At 37.4% G+C, this 20,395-nt stretch overlaps 1 protein-coding gene across 1 annotated transcript; it reads right to left on the bottom strand.

Moving 5' to 3' along the window:
- Window positions 1-13,933: 13,933 nt before the first annotated feature.
- On the bottom strand, window positions 13,934-18,110 carry LOC132151832 (transcription factor MafAa). The gene has a single exon (XM_059560239.1). It carries the CDS (start codon window positions 17,314-17,316, stop codon window positions 16,384-16,386), a length of 933 nt encoding a protein of 310 aa, XP_059416222.1. The 5' UTR covers window positions 17,317-18,110; the 3' UTR covers window positions 13,934-16,383.
- Window positions 18,111-20,395: the final 2,285 nt, after the last annotated feature.

Raw genomic sequence — 20,395 nt, 5'->3', positions numbered from 1 at the left:
AGTAACTGCACACCATCCCTGAATCTCTCGACCCCTGACTGGGTGTTCTAACGGAGTCCCACAACAAGGTCACACCTGCCGTCACACTTGAGCAGGAGTATGTGCATGTACACACAGCATCTAATAGATTCTTAAACTTACTCAGTGAATATTTCACGCATATTTAACTACAACTTTTGCCTCAATAAAGTTCTAATTTGCTGTTTATTAATAGTTAGTAAGGTAGTTGTTGAATTTAGGTATTGGATTAGGGATGTAGAATATGGTGATACAGAATATGTGCTTTTTAAGTACTAATAAACAGCCAATATATTAATAATAGTGATATTAATATTAACAATAATGGCTTAGAAGAATGGACCCTCCCACGTGTATTCATGAACACACACTTAAATGCTTGTTAGAGGAAAAGGGGAGGTTGTAAAATGTGCTTCTTTTACACCGCAGCCATTGAGAATGTTAGAAAACCACTTTTTAGTAAAATTTCATCATACAAATGAGCCAGATCAAATTATATTCTCCTGAGAGCTAGTTTATAACTCTCTATTCATCAAAGAATCCTGAAAAAAAGAATTATGTTTTCCACAAAAATATTTAGCAGCACAATGGTTCTCAACATTGATAATAAGATATATTTGCTGAACATCAAATCAGCACATTAGAATGATTTCTGAAGGATCATGAAACACTAAGGTATGCAGTAATGGCTTCTGAAAAATTCAGCTTTATAATCACAAGAATAAAATAAATGTTTAGAACATTTTTAAATAGAAAATTATTTAAATCGTCAGAATATTTTACACTATTACTGTTTTGGGGTTAAATAAATGCAGCATTTGTGAGCCTAAGGGGCTTCTTGCAATCTTGCCAATACAACCTGTGGTAGCAACAGATAAATCAACACAAAAAATGTATGACAACAGCGTTCCTTGTTGATATTTTTTGTTGCTAGGCAGCATGTGAGTGAAACTGTGTCCATCTGTTCTGACTTCAGTGGCACAGCTGGTCCTCCAGCCCTCTCACTTTCTCACAGTGACAAGTGAGTACTCACTCCCTGGTGACTGTGGCACGCACGCCTCACTGAAACACAACAGGTCTCAATTGCCACCACTATACCAGCAAGCTTACACAATCATGCAGTGCTACATCCAGGCAAACATTTTAAAATGATACTTTCTTATGCTGTTGAATGAATGAATGAATGAATGCTAAACACAGTGCATAACCAATGCACTGTGGAAATCATCTCTGTAGCTTCTGAATCAAAGCTCATTCATTGTACGGAACAGGTGCCATTGCAGAGAAAGGACAATTTTGGTCCACTGTGAGGTGAATGACCACCATTCTACTCTGTATTTATGTACCCTTCATTTTCTCCCTTCCATCAATCATCCTTAGCATGAAGCATTTAGATATGTTGTTGTTTTCCACTGATCTATCAATCTGATTACTTGTTTACTTTTAAACCACTCCTTTAAATATTCATGATTTAGATCACAAAACATTTGTGGTCAGATTTTTGGGGAATTATATCTGTCAAACTAAACTACACTAAAAATCAACATTTCTATTACTATCTAACATTTTTCTGTGATGCCAAAGTCCCAGTGTTCCAGAGGGACAGTGAAGATTTATCTGACTCATCAGAGCCACCCGTTTCCCCATCTTCAGGCATGCATAATCGGGTCCAGGGAATTTCCCCAGACAGGTTTGATTAATATCTGTATTCCCCCTCAAACTGTAGACTGGGAGTTTCTCCAAAGTGTGTCTCTTTGGGCGGAAATACAAGAGATGTACAGCCATGGCCAAAAGTTTTGAGAATGACACAAATATTAATTTTCACAAAGTCTGCTGCCTCAGTTTTTATGATGGCAATTTGCATATACTCTAGAATGTTATGAAGAGTGATCAGATCAATTCCAATTCATTGCAAAGTCCCTCTTCATCATGATAAACATTTGCACTGTATTACAGCCTTGCCACAAAAGGACCAGCTGACATCATGTCAGTGATTCTCTCATTAACACATGTGAGTGTTGATGAGGACAAGGCTAGAGATCACTCTGTCATGCTGAGTTAAAATATCTCGAAGCTTTAAAAGGAGAGTGGTGCTTGAAATCATTGTTCTTCCTCTGTTAACTAGGGTTACCTGCAAGGAAACATGTTATCATTGCTTTGAATAAAAAGGGATTCACAGGCAAGGATAATGCTGATAGTAAGACTGCACCTAAATCAATCATTTATCAGATCATCAAGAACTTCAAGAGGAGAGGTTTAATTGCTGTGATGAAGGCTTTCAGGGCATCCAAGAAATTCCACCAAGCGGCCCATCTTCTAAAGTTGATTCAGCTGCGGGATCGGGGCACCACCAGTGCAGAGCTTGCTCAGGAATGGCAGCAGGCAGGTGTGAGTGCATCTGAACGCACAGTGAGACCAAGACTTCGGAGGAAGGCCTGGTGTCAAGAAGGGCAGCAAAGAACCCACATCTCTAGAGGAAAAAACATCAGATACAGACTGATATTCTCAAAAAGGTTCAAGGATTGGATTGCTGAGGACTGGGGTTAAGTCATTTTCTCTGATGAATCGCCTTTCTGATTGTTTGGGGCATTGGGAATAAAGCTTGTCCAGAGTAGAAAAGGTGAGTGCTTCCATCAGTCCTGTGTCATGCCAACAGTAAAGCATCCTGAGCCTATTCATGTGTGGGGTTGCTTCTCAGCCAAGGGAGTGGGCTCACTCACAATTTTGCCTAAGAACATAGCCATGAATAAAGAATGGTACAAAAACACCCTCAGAGAGCAACTTCTCCCAACGATTCATGAACAGTTGGGTGACGAACAATGCCTGGAGCACCTTGCCATAAGGCAGTAGTGATAACTAAGTGGGTCGGGGAACAAAACATCGAAATTTTGGGTCCATGGCCAGGAAACAACACAGACCTTAATCCCACTGAGAACTTGAGGTCAGTCCTCAAGATGCAGGTGAACAAACAAAAAAGCACAAATTCTGACAAACTCCAAGCATTGATTATACAAGAATGGGCTGCCAACAGTCAGGATGTGGCACAAAAGTTGATTGACAGCATGCCAGGGCGAATTGCAGAGGTCTTGAAAAAGAAAAAGGTGCCCCTCTCATTTGGCTTGGCTAATTTTTTCCGCTTGCTTCCATATGCTACAATTCCAGAGTCCTTTTTTTCTGTAGATATAAAATGCTTGAAGAATATATAGTAAACCAATTTTTGCAACTTAAAGATGAAAATTGTAATGCCTTGAGGTTAAAACTGGACTCCAAATTACAAATTCATGTACAGAAAACAAAAGTATTCACATTGTCAAGGCAATTTATTTCACATTTTCTGTTGAGAACAGTGCAACCATTGTGTTGATGTTAAAAAAATAAGTAATAATAATCAGAAGTAAAATATATATTTCAATATGTCAATATTTAATGTCAATTTGCATTCTCTTGAAAAACCCAAATTTCATTGTTTTTGCGAGCAAGGTTCTCAAGGGAGCACAATAATGATTTATTTTTACTGGCACCATGTCCCTCCATAGTGCATGGCCTATTGTGAAAATTTAATTTCCTACTGAATGTCATTTTTTAACTTTTTTTTTTTGTTATATGTGAACGGCCACTCTCATAAGTTATAATGACCATACCCTATTCTCTGTCTATTCTTTAGAACTATTCTCTGTTCTAGATAAGATAAAGACTTTATTAGATAAAGACTGATGATGAACATTTCTCTAAATAACATAAGAAAATAGAGAAAACAGAAAAAATAAAGAATATTTAAAACACTATAATATTATAACTATTAACAAAAGGGATGTACCCATGACAAAAGGTAATGACTTGGATTAATTAAGCACTTTCAAGTGATTCCCAGTGTTATAAAATTAAGTCACTAATATTAATTATAACAAACAGGGCCGTGGCTAATGGGGTGAAAGGTGGTAACACATTTTTGCCATTCAACATATATATATATATATAGGATCACCCCCCTTGTGTCAATATTTTGTTGAACCACCTTTTGCTTTAATTACAACATTTCTATTCTGCTGAGATATGTTTCTGTCTCTACTAACTTTGCACATCTAGACTTTGCAATATTTGCCCACTTTTCTTTTCAGAACTGCTCGAGTTCAGTTCAAGTTCTTCAAGTCATTCCACAATTTTTCATTGGAATTTAAGTCTGGGCTCTGACTAGGCCAAGCAAGGATATTCACCTCTTTCTCCTTTAATCACTATGTGGTCAGTTTTGCTGTGTGCTTTGGGTCATTGTCACGATGGAAGGTAAAACACCCCTATGCCAGGATATTACCACCTCCATGCTTTACTGGATTTCTGGATTTCTGCCAGACATATTATTTGGTGTTGAGGCCAAATAATAGAATTTTAGTCTCATCTGCCTCAGTATCTTCAGGGTGGGTTTTGGCAAAGCTCAGCCTGCATGTGGTTTTTCTTGAGTAGTGTCTTTTTTTTCTCGCAACCCTCCCATACAAGCCACATTTTTTGAGAATTTGTGATATTGTTGTCACGTGCACACAATGACCACTCTTTGTCATAATATCCTGCAGCTTCAGCTTCAGAGTTGCTGTAGGTCTCTTGGAAGCCTCTCTGACCAGTTTCCTCCTGGCTCTTTCATTTAGTTTGGAGGGACGTCCTGATCCAGGGAGGGTCTGCGTTGTACTAAATACCTTCCACTTCTTAATAGATTTCACTGTGCTTCTAAGCATTGATAAATGCTTTTATTTTATAATTTTTTTGGTATCCATCTCCTGACTTGTGCCTGTCCACAACTTTATCCCAGAGATCTTTTGACAGTGCCTTGCCACCCATAGTTGATTGTTTGTTTCAGTTGCACTACCAAGGACTGCAATGCTTCAGGAAGCTAATCAAAATCAATCATAGTTGAAAGCCAAGTAGCTTTTTTTCTGACATGTTGGTGTTATATCTTTCACTTGGATATTAAAAGTTGCACTGCCTTGTAGACTGTCTACTTAATATCTGCTAAAACTTTATTTGGATGTTCTCCCAACAGACATTCTACTGAAAATATGACCGCTTATTCTATTAACACTAAACCTAAACCAACAGTCCACTAAATTCTCATGAGAGTAAGTTGACATGTAGTTGCAAAGTTACTTATAATTAGAATGTCAAAAGAGGACTATTGTAATTAAGTATAACCAAAAGAATTAGAAGTCTCATGTTGCCATGAATATATTCATCCTTTTAAAATGACCTCAAGACAGGTAAACTGTCTGCCCCAATGAAACAAGATTTATGAAAAAATAAGGATGGATATGCATGGAGGTGTTCTTGGGTGGGAGTTCCAAATGTTAATGACATAAATTAGGGTCACCACAACAGGAAATCACAGATGACTGGGGTGTCATAATTCATCATAGCTACGCTCAGTAATGCAGTGTAGGAATATGCAGGAAAGTCAGCCTTTCTTCCACCATGACCTCATACTGCCAATGCGTCTCACCACAAGACATAATCTCCAACATTTAGACGAGAGAAATGATCTGTCAGTCTCTCTTGCTCACATGCGCCCGCACACTAACCAGAAGTTTGTGCTTATACACCTCCTTCTGTCACTATGTGCCAGTTTCTTGTCTACTCATTATTACGACTATTCATTTCTTACCACAATTCCTGTTTTCTTTCTCCCTCCATCTACAACTGTTCAGTGGGAGTCAAGCTGAGTGTGCAGTCTTTTGCGGAAAACTTTCTGCCCTGTTTTGCTCTCTTCTGTATTATCAGGACTTATAAAGTGGAACAAGGGTAAACTAGGACATGAACTGGAGACCTTTCAAATGAGAGAAACTATATATTTTTTATACTAAACATTGTAATTGATTTTGAGTTTCTTCCATTATATGCTTCTTTTAGCTTGTTAGTGGCACTTTCTTTGCTGTATTATTTAGAATTTGGCCATGATATCCTATAAATATCTCAGTATGTTCTTAAAAAATAGACTATAGGAGAGAATGCCAACAACTTTTCTCTGTTCATTGACAAGACTACTGAAACAAAAACAATTGAGGGTCTTAAAGGTACATAGACACAGGCAGATAATGCAGTGCATAACATGTGGCAGTTAGTCAGGGTGTGTTAGAGAGGACCCTCAGGGCTGCAGTATACAACAGAGACTGCCAACACTGAGACAGGGTCAATCCAAGAGCCTGGATATTGGAGCATTGTCTGTCAGCAGATATCAAGTGCACTAAATCTAAGATTACCAAATTAAGAGGAGGCACTTATGAGGTATGTATTAAACACACACACACACACACACACACAAAGTGACTCCAAAAATCGGAGAGAACCAGTAGAAATGCTTATAAATGTTTTAATCGTTAAAGCATTTTTAGAATGGCAGCATAACAAATTTAGTTATTATTTATATATATATTATTAAACAGTTATTTTAAAGAATTTAATAATTTCTTAGTATTTGATCTTCCCCTCTTTTGCTTGAAAGTTTTTTTTTTTTTTTACTTGACATGGAAGGAAAAAATTAAACTTTAAATGACAAAATAAATAAAACTGCCAAATTTAATTTTATATATATATATATATATATATATATATATATATATATATATATATATATATATATAACTTACTAAATAAAGTACATTGTCTCTATTCTAGTGAGCAGTGACATTACATTAAGTTGAATATAAGGTTTTCTTGTCTATTTGTTGATGAGGGATTTATGGACACTAATATTTTTAGATTTGTAGATGGATTTATTTATTTTTTAATTATCACATAACTATTTCATTATTAAATCTATTAAGATCATTCAATTTGATTCCATATTGCTGCTATTAAGAGATATTTTCAATTGAAATGTGGGCAATTAAATATTTAGATATTCATGTACCTTTATATAAGTCATAGAATGAATGTACCTTTAGACAAATAATGGTTCTCTGTCATCAGATCCTCTCTTCTCCTGAATAGGTACTGTTATGTGTTCAGGAAGGGTTAGGAAAAGCACAAAGACTTGCTCCGACTTCACTTCACTTCACTCTTTATCAGGCTATCGGGTTGAGTCTGCTGGTAGCGTGTTTTTGTCCAGTCACACTAAATCTGTAGCACAATCATTTGTGAAAACAGAGCACTGGGTCTCATTACTGTTCATTCAAACTAATTCTAGAACATTATTACCTTGTAATGCAACTGGATTTAAGAACAATAAAAGCTGTGTTACCATGTACTGGTCACTTCCTGGTGTTCTGGACACATTAAGAATTAAAGAGCTCCTTTTTGTGTCCTTTCTTTGAACTGCAGATCCTATGCATGAATTCATACACACCTTATAAGAAAGATATGTATATATTTTTTTTCACGTTTTGGAATGAATTAAAAATTAACTGCATGGATGGCAGAGCTGAATTTCTTCTCTTTGCTGAAGTGCACCACCCAATGGAGAGGTGCATCAGTCAAGTGCGGCAGGAGTGTATGATATGAGCATCTTTGGTTTAAATACAGAGAGAGGGGGAGACTCTTACAGCACATGAGCGGTGATCCTGGTCCTTGACTCTGTGTGTGCTCATTCAGGGAAAGCACTTTAGGCTCACTTACTGACGTACACAAGAAATGATAGTATACAGCTGGTTGCTGGCTTCATTCTGTCACTCTCTATTCACATATACATCTCCCCCTTGCTCTGTTTCTAACTAAACTCATTTTACGCCTCTTCATTTCATGCTGTTTTTACACTGTGAAACATAATTTAGATTCTAATTGTTTAACACATTTTGGTAAATCTTTGTGCGTACTAATTGTACACTTCTAATATAGTAAAAAAAAAATGTTTGATTATTGTGAGAATTCACAAGTGCAAATTTTAACTGAATTGGTCAGGCAACACTGGAAGCTGAACTGGTATTTAATTCAAAGGTGTTGTTTTGCATAGGTCCATTCAATTAAAGTGAATATATATATATTTTTTTTAATTATTTATTTTATTTTTTTATTGATGAACAGAAGGTTCATAAGAACAGAGTTTATTTAAAAAAATAATTTTTTGGTAATATTATAAATGTTTTTAAAGACACTTTTGATTAGCTGACCCTAAAACCTTGAACGGTAATATTTATGAATTTGTTATATATATATATATATATATATATATATATATATATATATATATATATATATATATATATATATATATATATATATATATATAATTATAAATCTCTATAGCTGACATTATAAACTTTTATCTATTGTTCTTTTAATCTTTAAAAGTTTAGTTATCATTCATTAACCCTGTTTGTCTTAAAGTTTCTGCCACTGTTTTTTTTTACCTGACTTTAAATTCAGTTAAAATTCAAGTTGGAATTGAAAAGGCATTATCAATTCAATTTCCTTTCTCATTTTAACTATAGACATGACATATTCAGCAAATCTGACTAAATTGAGACAATTGAGCAGCTTGCCACTACACTTTGGTTTCTGTTCTGTTGATTAATGCCTTTTATTCTTTTAAATTATATTTCACAGCTATCAAGTTTGTAATATTTTCGCAGTAGCCAACTCTCAATAACCATTTTATAATGTACAGCCATTATTAAAGGAAACACTCAGTGTATCCAGAAATCACTTGAAAATCACACAGCAAAAATGCCGTCAGTGTGAAACAATGCAAATCTGTTGTTGCAGCTGTGCAGCTGCTTCTCTTATTTATGTGGCACAAAACGAACATCGGGGTATAAGAAAGAAGTGTGATTTTGTGGATGAGGAATTCAAAATGTGTGTATGTTGGTATGTGGGTGTGATGGCTTTTGGCCAGGTCCAGTAGAGTAATGGAGCAATTGATTGCTGATCGACTCCACGCACTAAGGACACTTCTTTCTGTCCAGCCAGTGCATTATACATACTTTTATTTTCATTATGGCCACACAAACCCAGATCTGCAACCACCACCCACTCTGTGACATGTAAAAGGAGTACAATGAGACTAAAGAGTTAACTTACCATACTCTTTAGCCTGTAGTCGTGATGGCAGAAGTCGCCGAGAAGCAAAGGAATAAAATGACCTTATCTGAAAAACTACAGCTGAGACAGTGAGTGGGGAGAACTGAAAAACACGTGATCAAGGGTGCAAACACAGCAGAGTTGTGTGGAGAACCAAATGGATGGATCTGAGTGAATCAGCGAAAACACAACCTCTTTCTGAAGGTCATCAGAGGTCAATTAACGCCTGTAAAACAAAGAGTGAGGAGTGCAAGACAGGCTGACAGATAAATGAATCTGTCATTTCATAATTCTGCTATGATATGATGACCATACTTTCTCTCCAAAGATGTAAATAAAATATTATATATATATATATATATATATATATATATATATATATATATATATATATATATATATATATATATATATACACATATACATATATATATATATATATATATACACATATATACATATATAATTTTTTTTTTTTTAATGAAACTACACTAGTACCTACAGTTTCCCACTTAATATTATAGTGGCTTTGATCCTAAAGCCAACATATTACCAATGATTAATTTGCTTTTTTGTCACTTTTTATTTACATCCATTGTGAAGAGGATGGTAAATCAAGAGGGTAGATAAAGAGAGGGGACTTTATTCAGGGTAGATGCCATATAAAAACAAGACAGTGCAGGATAGATGTATAGTTCAATATATGATACTGTTGTGTCAATCATTCAGCGGATGCAAATATGTATTCATAAAATATTTTCTTGTAAAATTAAGTGTTGAAATAAAAAGAAAAGTGTTGTGGAAAATATATGATAGTTTCCGTTTTCATTCATGCATTAAATATTGTGTCTAATGGTGTCTATCCTGACCAAGGTTTATGGGATTTGAACCCACAACATTACTTCTCGAAACATTTTTTTTTTCTTATGGCAGCCCCTCAATTCTTCAGTATCCAGACCCCCAGAATGTCCAGTTTATTGTCATTCAACACCTACACAAAAACACTGCCTTTAGAAATGTAGTTTTAATTTCTTTCAGGGTTCCAGGACCAATGTTCACCCCAACCCAAAGCCAGAGGGAGTCCCACGTGTACACTGTTTAGCTGTAGCCTGTCAAGGTGGAACGTGATTGACAGGAGCTCTTTCCACACACTAATTGGCTGAGTGGGAAAAGTCTGAAAAAATTCAAATCTTTTTAATCAGGCACGGTTCAACATTAGGAGCCATTTGTTTGTTTGTTTGGTTTATTTTCGGGTGCACGGGAAAAAAAATCGCGTGCGTTGCAGATTTTCTCCCTGTGATAGCATGTTTTTTGCTTTGTCTATTCAGCACACAGCGTGTCAGCGCGAGTGTGCGTGCAGGCGCGCGCGTTTGTGTGTGTGACAGACGGTTGTACAGCGGCGAAGGGTCGCTCACTCACCATCTGCAAATTGCTTTTTTTCAGCGGGTCGGTGCTGCGCCGTGGCTCCGCTCGCTGTGTGGGGGAGCCGTTCCGCAGTAATGAGTTTGTCGGCGTTAGGGGAACGCGCACGGTGCGCGCCCTGGGTCACTAATTCAATCCTGAGAGCGTTCTAAATAATTATTAATACCTGCTAAGCGTTAATAGAGCTTCATAGGCGATTCATCAAGCTGTCGATTTGTTTTAGGGGTTGTGACATTTTGTGTCTTTGATTTCAAACACGTCCAATAAACGTGACCAGCGTGCAGACCTCAATGGGCTGCTTTTTATTGCAATCTATCGAAAATGGCCATTATGAATTAAATTGTTAATTTAGCTTTCCATTTGACAACCAGTATAATGCGTGATGATATAGGCCTACATATTGCTTTTGATTCTTGCTGTATTCTTTCAAATCATTTCAGCATATATATGCCCACATCTAAAATTAACTTTATGCATGTGCACACATAACAGTATGTACACATTTCCAAAGTGCCCTCCGGAGTGTGTGAAGTGCATTGTGTGTGTGTGTGTGTGTGAGAGAAAGTGCCTCTGCCTCTCTTGTAAACTGAGCTATAGAGACGCTGACTACAGGGGAATCTCATCGGCAATGCAGCCTAGACGCCAAAGAACACACTACCTCTTCCTCTCACTCTCTCTTCCTACTTACCTCTGCCTCTTCTCCCCTCTTTCATTAAATACACCTTGGCCTAGGGTGCCTCCTTGCAAGATCAAACTTGTGCCTTTTGGTACCATCCATACTTCTTGAACGTAGTGTCACAGAAAAACAGAAAAGTGTATATATTAAGACACAAAGTAGGCATTGTCCTTATTTAGACTATTCAAATTCACTTGTGCATTAACAGATGTTAATAAATGAATTCAAATAAATATACACCTGTCATTAAGACAAAAACACAATGTGTGCATGTCATTCTGGTACATGGTCGGGATGAAGTGATGGCTGCCACACACATTGTCTCCTCTGACACAGCAGAAATGAGAGGAAGTCAGGAAGAAGAGTGGGGGATGGGTCTGAGGGCACGCTGAGATTGTGCTTCAGTCTGGGACGCTGCCTAAACTGAACAAGAACAGACAGCATCTCAATGGCCACCTCATGCTCTAACCAAACATGGCCTGTTATGTGCATAACACAGAAACATGACAAATGTCATGTTTAGCAACTCACTGTGTCAACCAGACTGAATTTCCATTTGAGAAAGATACATGCCGGGCCCTTCCGACTTTTACTCTTAGTAGAAAAAAAAAAGCATCATTGTCAGTTATACAGTACTAATGCTTGCACAAAAAGACAGCAGCAAATAAAAATGCTCCCTTTGAGTGTTCAAAAAAAGAATGAAATAAAAGTGATTAAAGTATTAAACCACTTTATAAACAACATCCTTTTGTATTTACACATTACAGAAAAAAAGTGATTTAGAAAAAAAAAATTTCTTTTAAACCAATAAATTAAAATTTTAAGAGAGACACATTCTTGTATGATTTGGGCAAATATTCCAGACACCGCTCGTCAGAGAACCTTTTTGCTTTCTTTAACTTGCCCTATAGATCCGCCACACTTTGTTTATTACCAGACAAACAAAATGCACATAAAAAAGGCACAATTGGGATGATGAACCCCACTGTTTCTCCCTTGGTTTACTTTAAATGAGCTGAACGGCTTAAAAAACACTAGACCAACTAAGTCACACATACAAGAATACAGGTCTCGTTATTCCAACAAAACCTTCACCTGATGGGTTATTCAAATTGTATTAAAAATTACAAATTTTTGTAAAAATGTCAATGCATTACTGGCCAAAGTAACTCTGACAGAGAGTTATACTGACATTTTGGTTACAGCAATCTGTAAAAAAAAAATTAACATTTTGGATTTAATCTTATTAATCTTTATATGCTGGGCGAAATGGCTCATGAGTGGCAGGCATGATGGAGAAAAAGTAATGCAACATTACGCCCACTGAAACATATTAACTTCAAGTCATGCCAACCCAAAGTGCTGGACTTTAATATACTCACACATTTGAAAGCATTTGCATTGCTCTTTTCATCAGTGTGAATTAATGGTTCTTTAAGAGAGAGCAGACAGCATGTGTGATGGGTGTTTTTTAGATTTGCATGCAAGTGATGTAAGAGAAAATAACCTGTACCTTGCCCATTCATGCATGTATTAAATCTGATATCATCTGAGCCTTTGAAACTGGGATGTCTATGATATTCAAAAAAATAAAAATACAAATACAATAAATGCCAGAAGCAAAAGAGGTTAAGGGACTAACCATCCACTTTAGACTTTAATACAACAACAGGTGCAGAGGCCGGGACACTTCAACAAAAACTAAAGTTCAGCCACCAACAGGCTGTTGTCATCTTCACACAGATTACGCACCTGAGAGAAAGAGAGAAAGAGAGAAAGAGAGAGAGAGAGAGAGAGAGAGAGAGAGAGAGAGAGAGAGAGAGAGAGAGAGAGAGAGAGAGAGAGAGAGAGAGAGAGAGAGAGAGAGAGAGAGAGAGAGGCTGAAACAGCTTGGACAAAGAAACCTTAAATTAGAAGATGAGGACTCTTACGTTATATCACGTCAAACTAATCTTGTACAGTCTAGTTCAAAGCATTTAGTATTAGAAAGCAGTTTATTCTGATATAATAATAACACATTGAGGAACAGTTAGTGTAATGTAAGGGGAAATTAGTAGGAAGTTAGTCAATGATCATAATACTGTCGCGTCTGTATAACCTTAAACAGTCAATTGCGGCTCAAACTATTAGGCTACTATTAATTAGAGTTTAATGTTTGCCATTGTAAAAACAATTTGCCATAAACTACGTATCGTTTAAGCTTAATTTTATTACTCGGGAAAACTAAAAAGTGATCGCGAGCTTTTAATTATCATCGATTAAAAGACAAAGTGTCACTCAAAATCATTTTTTTTTTCTTACTGGTCCAAATATAATAGGAATAAGAAAAATAATGTGAAGAATATAAGAATAAAAATCTTTTTTTTTTTTTTGCTTGTTTGTGTAGCCTACGTATCTTTCGACTTTCTTCTAATAAATATTTTCCTTTTAAACGTGTAAACAAAAACGTTTTAATTTTGTAAACGAATGTCACATTTTAGGCTACCAAGCAATTATGAACTTGTTCATTTTCGATTGAAAATAAAAATCACTATTCCACATTAGTATTAAACCTCCATAGTTCATAGTATCAAAAATATTTTTTGAAATTAATTTTTGCAAATGTAAACATAACAGATTGAGCTTTTAAAATAGTACGATTCGCCGTATGCGCATTGAGGCACTGCTTTATATAAGACAAATCATTTCTTGCCTTATTTTTATTATTTTAATTTAATCTGTCATTTAAGCCAAATAGATGTCATTGTAAAAATAACATTTTGTACTTGGTGTAACAGAAGATCACATATTTTAGCCATGAAAAGTGATTGGAAAACAGGCTGATGCATTTGACAGGAGTTTTTATTAAACATTATGAAAACAAGATTTTGAACAACATTCCATTTCGAAACATTTTGGTTTGGATTTAATGACACGTAAGGACATTTATCATTTCGATAAATATCTAGAAATTATAGGCAATGTATACAGTTTTTTTTCTTCCATTTTACTTATTTTTTTTACATAAGACAGCAGACGTGACAGCACATATGGTTATGTAACCTCAAGCCGCTGTGACTCAAATTAGACCAATAGGCAGAGAGATTTCTTCATAACGAACTGTATCATAATTCATAATTTAACCGAAGAAAAAAAAAGTCAATGTTAACAGTTGTTTCAGCTGAGATATCAAGCAGATACTAACCCAGGTAAAGGAACATACCTGGACATCTTATTTTAGAAGTCTGGACGATAGATCTGTTAGGAAACTAAGCATACAAAGGTAGGAAATAATCTGAAAACTGATTTATGACATTTGACGTGCATTGGATAATCCACTTTGGCAACTTCTTCATTTAGCCTGAACAACATGGGCTGTATTTCAACCTCAAATGCGCATGATTATTTATAGAGAAGTTTGCACAAGCCCTATTAATGTGGAATTATATCCGCATTTAATCTCTTGACATCTATCTGTAGTGCAATTCAGTATGGTCGGAAGCCTATTACCATGACAATGTTTTAATGCAAAACAATAGGCAACTGCTTTATACAGAGTATGCTACAGTTTTATTATGTCACAATAAAAAGTTAAAACAACCATTCTTGCCCTAACGAAGCTTGTCATATATTTGAAGTATGACGTTCATCATCCAGTCCATTAAGACATATATATCTTTCTTCAAGAGGTGATCTTAGTTATGTCTAACCAGTTTTCTATACATACCTTCATTTATTTTGAAGTACAAAATTCACATAATCAGAGCTTCTGTTAATTGCTTTTGAATTTGGTGCATAGAATATTAGCAGCAATTAAAGACCTTATATGCACTTTAGATCGACTATGTCCACCATAACAGTAATTCGATTAACACAGAGGAAGCGAAATGTTATATAAATCCCAATTCTTCGAATCGTAGTGCAGTAGACTTCCTTTGAAAATGTACGTATTCAATAGGATGAGAATATCTGTTATTTGCATGCTACTACATACAAACATAGTATTAAGACGTTTTAAATAATCAAGCAAAAAGGACTTTAAAAAGAAAGTTAAATTAACACACAATTTGACCTCTACATATGTACAAGTGGGAATAAATAACTCTGGCTCAGGTCGGTTTTTCCCCCTTTGTTCTTATTCTGTAACTTTTAAACAATAGCAAAGAAATGCAAGGACGGATTTCATGTGGTTTCGCAGGTTCGCGTGAGTTCCTCCACATACACGGCTTGTGTCGAGCAGAAGAAACGAATAAAAGAGAGAGAGAGAGAGAGAAAACAGAGTGGTTAAGGGCCATGCTTTTCATCCAAGTGCTGTATGAGGAAGATAGAGAGAAAGGTTCTGGCGCGTTTGGAGTACCATACATGTCCCGCATGCAGGATTATGGGGTAATGCAGACTTGAGGGCCCTCAACGTTCATAAAGTCCCATCAACCTCAGTTCTTGACTGAGAAATGTCAAGAATGTATTGCCATCTACCTTTCTTGCTAATAAATGTTTTAATATGATTATCGTTCCTTGCAAAGTCCCTTCACAGGCTGAAGTTTCGTTTCCAGTATGTTCTCGTCGCCATTAAGACTCGTAAATCCGCTTAAAAATAATAATAATAATAATAAGGAAGCAACTGTATGTTTTAAAACACGTCGGACTTTGCAGTTAACCTATAAAAAAAAAACAGAATCCAAAGCTGATAGGTCGTTGAAGGTTATGCGTGATCCCATATTTAGATCGGAGGTGTTATGAAGTAGAAGGGTCCGTGCAGTAGGCCTATATGTGGAAGATAGTCCTAACATTACACCAACTTTAAGACTTTTATGGTACAGTACTATATGTATACAAATAATGCGCGGAGACTTTAAATATGTCGCTGTAATGTTAGACTCTACACTCTTAAAAATAAAGGTTCTTTAAAGTTTCTTTTTAGCACTTTAAGTTCAGCAAAGGACTTGACTTGCTTGTCAATAATAATTTTGGCGGTAAAAGTGGACAGTTCTTTGGAAAATAAGTGCTGGATGTTACATTATGGGTTCTCGGTTTGCACATTGGGTTTTGGGTTCTTTAAAACACCAAACAGATGTTTCTCTAGAGTTCCTGAGAATCAAATATTTATTTGTGAAACTTAAAAAGGTTCTCCTATGGCATCAGACCTTTATTTTTAAGAGTGTATGATCTTAAGTGGACATTGTGAGTATTTAAAATAAGAACTGCAAATAAAATTCACTCTGAAAAACATATAAATCAAGGTTTAAAAAACGAAAACGTCGGTGCGGAAAAAAAGTCTTTAACAAGAATCACTCTCACATGAAGAATTCCGTGGAAGTGGTTTTTCCGTGAGTGCCATTGGACGGGTCCCGAGTGTTGCCGCCGCCGTTAAAGGTTCGGCTCGCGAGCTTTTCGTACTTCTCCTTGTACAGGTCCCGCTCTTTGATCAGACGCGCCACGTCTTGCTTGAGTTGCTCCACCTGGCTCTGAAGCGTGCACTTTTCGCTCTCGAGTATGTGGCGCTGCTGCACGCGCTTGTAGCGGCACGACTGCGCATAGCCGCGGTTCTTCAGGGTTCGCCGTTTCTGCTTGAGACGGATCACCTCTTCTTTGCTGAAGCCTCTCAGTTGCCGATTGAGCTCGCGCACTGTCATGCTCACCAGCTGCTCGTCTGAGAAGCGGTCCTCGAGGCGCGCGTGCGCGTGGTGGCCGTGGTGATGATGGTGGTGGTGGTGCACCGGGTGGTGGTGACCGTTCGTGGCCGTCGAGAGGTCTTCTCCGACGTATTGCTGACCGCGAAATCCCTCGTAGGGCTGGTGGTGATGGTGGTGGTGGTGCGCGTTACCGATAAGCGCTTCCACCGCGTCCTCGGGCGTCAGGTTGAGGGCCTCTGGACTGATGTGATGCTGGTAGTTGGGAATCCAGTAGAGATCTTCCAGCTGCGGTTTGCCCGATGAGACTTGGTTGTTGTTGTTACCACCGTTGTTATTGTTGACACCATTTCCGAGGTTCTGCCCAGGCTGCGATCCGGGACTGGGGGCACAGAAACTGGGCGAGGAAGGCACCGAGGAGCAGGGTGTGCTGATTGGGGTGGAGGATAGCGAGCCCGGGGGCAGGCGGTGGCAATAGCGGTCGGCCTCCGGGGGCTCTTTCTTGACTTCAAACTTCATGAGGTCGAAGTCGTTGACATATTCAATAGCCAGGGGGCTGTTGGGCAAATCTGCGCTCATGGCGAGATCGGTGGCCATGTCAGTCCATGCGACGACACCTACCCTAACAGCCAAAGCGACACGCGTGGGTTTCAGTGGGATTATAATGAATAGCCTACTGATGAAGATGAGTGGCCAGGGTTTAATACATTAGCACGAGCTTCTATTTATAGTGCAGCGAGATACACATATGCCCATGCATGTAAATGAACTTATACACCTGCCAGTTCGCCTCTTGTTGACAACTTATCCCAGGTCAGATTCACGCGTTAATATCACTGGCCAGGGTGGCAGAAACTTGAAACTCGTGAACTCAAAACCACCAGACTTATCCTCGCTTCACCGTGTTAAAGCTTACATTGAGTTTCAGAGAATTCGTCCTTTGAGTAACAGAGACTTCAAATATCCTTCTTCACCTCCTTGTTTTAAGTTCAGTTTAACTGGAGGCTATGAAGTTTAAGCTTACATGGGAAGGAAGCGAAAACTTTCCTCACATGTCGCAGAAAAGTCCGCCACACAACAAATGCGCGCGCATCAAGTTGAGAAGACGTCAGACTTTACCTCGAAGTCCAAAAGGAATGATGCTGCTGCTTTTCTTTCTTTCTTTTTTTCTTACAGTCACCAGCAAACGCGGACCGCAACAATGTGCGTGAAAAATCTCAGTATAAGTTCCTCTAGTGGGGCGCTCCAAAGCAGCTCGACGAAGGATGCGGAATTCTGGCTACTAAATTCACCTCCCTCCGCTGTCACTTTTAAAGTTATATGGACTGCTGTCACCGTTGCTTTTCGTTTACGACTAGAGATTCCTTCTACACTGTTGTCCACCGCTAACACGCAGTATCACTGAAGCACTGAAAGGGGCAATGTACCACTTTATAGACATGAAGCGTCCCACCCAGAGAACGGAAAGGACCAATGGGAGGAGGCGTAGCAGTAGACATATTCCTGTAGCAAAGCATCTGTGTGGCAGCTGGGCCGAACGCGCTCAACCGCCCCCTAGCGACACCACCCCCTGCAACCGCACGTGGAAGGTGAGCGCGAGGAAAGGCAATAGCCCTGCTCGTCTTACTTAGAAAATGTTTATTTAGAACAGAGCAAACATTTCTTAAACGTTATATGCAATGCAAATGCTGTAGGGATGACTTAAACACATTTATAAAATGGATGGTACAGGTTAGAATTTTCTTGACCAATTTAATTATGTATTTCATAGACATACATTAATTTATTTTTAAATGATCATATAATTAGATTGATTTAAGCAGCTCATTTGAACTAAAGTCAATCTTATGAGAAATTGCAATAGGCTTGCAACGAGAACAAAATTAGAGGACAATTATGACACAATAACACAATGTTTGCTCTTTTAACACTTTGCTTAGTTATTTTCTCATTTAAAAAATGTAAATGTGCTTCAGTAATCTCCAGTGCAACGACAATTATGAACAATTTAAACTAACTATGCGTAGGCTATTTCACGGAGCATCACATTTCCTTTCACAACGATTATTTATTAACAATTAATTATTTGTTAAGTTAGTATTTATTCATTTATAAAAGCGTGCTATCGTTTAGAATCCAGGAGATATGACATTGGATATATATATATATATATATCCCTAATGTGTTTGGACAGACCGTTTAAAGTTTAAATGGATTAGATAATTATGTATTAAACTGCATATTTCCTTAATGTGTGACCCCGTGAACAGTCATTCAGTGTATTGATCTAATAGGATAACACACACGCAACTTTCCTCCCCGCTTATAACCTATAGGCAGTGATGAACTCAATAATGCGTGATCCAGCAATAAAATCAATCCACATTTCCGCCGGATAAGGAAAAATGCTCAATTTGTGCGGATGAGTTAATTATGATCCGCCTCGCCAGTGCCAGCCACGCTCCAGATTTCTTTAGCAATTAACCTCTAATTGCATCTCGACTCATCTGCGCGGATCGACAAATAATTAAGCTCCACGCAGCGCGCGCCTTCACCATAGCATATGTCTTATCCAGATGAGCCAGTCTCGCGCTGAAGGAAGTACCCAAAGATGAGGGTCAGTCTAACACCCTATGCGAGGCAAAGTCCTTATTGCAGTGTAAGGATACAGAGGAATGTAGATCAATATAAAAATGTTTGAAATATTTCATTGTGCTTTGCTGAAAAATAAAAAAGAAAGACACGAGTAGGAGAGACACTTAAAGGAATAGTTCACACAAAATTGAAATTTGTTGAAATTGTTCTCACCTCAGGCCATCCGAGATGTAGATGAGTTTTTCTTCATCTGAACAGACTTGAGTTATTTAGAACAACATCACTTACTCAATGTATCCTCTACAGTGAATGGGTGCCGTCAGAATGAGAGTCCATACAGCTGATAAATGCATGACTCCAGTCCAACAATTTTTAACTTCAAACTGTTGCTTTTGCCTAAAATATGAGTTGTCCATCTATAATAGTGCTTTCTCCTGTGAAAAAGTTGTCTCATCTGAATCAGGAGAGAGATATGCACAGATCAAGCACTGTTTACAAGTCAAAACAGTTCTAAACAAATGTCTCATTTTGATGTGAGAGAACAGGTGATGGGCTTTTTTTTTATCGGATTTCGAAGAATTATGGACTGTTATCTTTGTCAATAGTGACTGTTTAAATTTCAAAATTTCAAATTTTTTATTTTTATATATTTATTTATTTTTTTTTTTTACAAATGCGCTGCTTTTCACTTCATAAGACATTAATTGATAGCCTGGATTATTTGTGGATTATTGTGATGCTTTTATTAACTCTTATTCTGACTGCAGATTATCAATTTGTGAAGAAGGGATATAATGTTACATTACTCCAAATCTGTTCTGGCGAAGAAACAAACTCATCTACACCTGGATGGCATGAGGGTGAGTACATTTTCAGCAAATTTTCATTTATGGGTGAACGATTCCCATAATTACTGTGTTTGACAGGTCTTTACTTTCATATGCAGCACTCACTCTGTAACTGGCTCAGATGCTTAATACTTGCCAGTTTGTATTAATGTACGTGTATTTTCTGGGCTTCAATATTAATATCAATTATCAAAATAAAATCTGCTGTATAACTTACATACTTCTTACTATAT

The sequence above is a fragment of the Carassius carassius genome, chromosome 10, assembly GCF_963082965.1.
Source record: "Carassius carassius chromosome 10, fCarCar2.1, whole genome shotgun sequence".
In the NCBI taxonomy this organism is placed as follows: domain Eukaryota; kingdom Metazoa; phylum Chordata; class Actinopteri; order Cypriniformes; family Cyprinidae; genus Carassius; species Carassius carassius.
The sequence above is the reverse complement of the archived record's forward strand: the minus strand, read 5'-3'. Positions and strand labels throughout refer to the sequence as shown.

What these genes read in the sequence shown, in the direction of transcription:
- LOC132151832 (XM_059560239.1), bottom strand. Translation starts at nt 17,316, where the DNA reads ATGGCCACCGATCTCGCCATGAGCGCAGATTTGCCCAACAGCCCCCTG.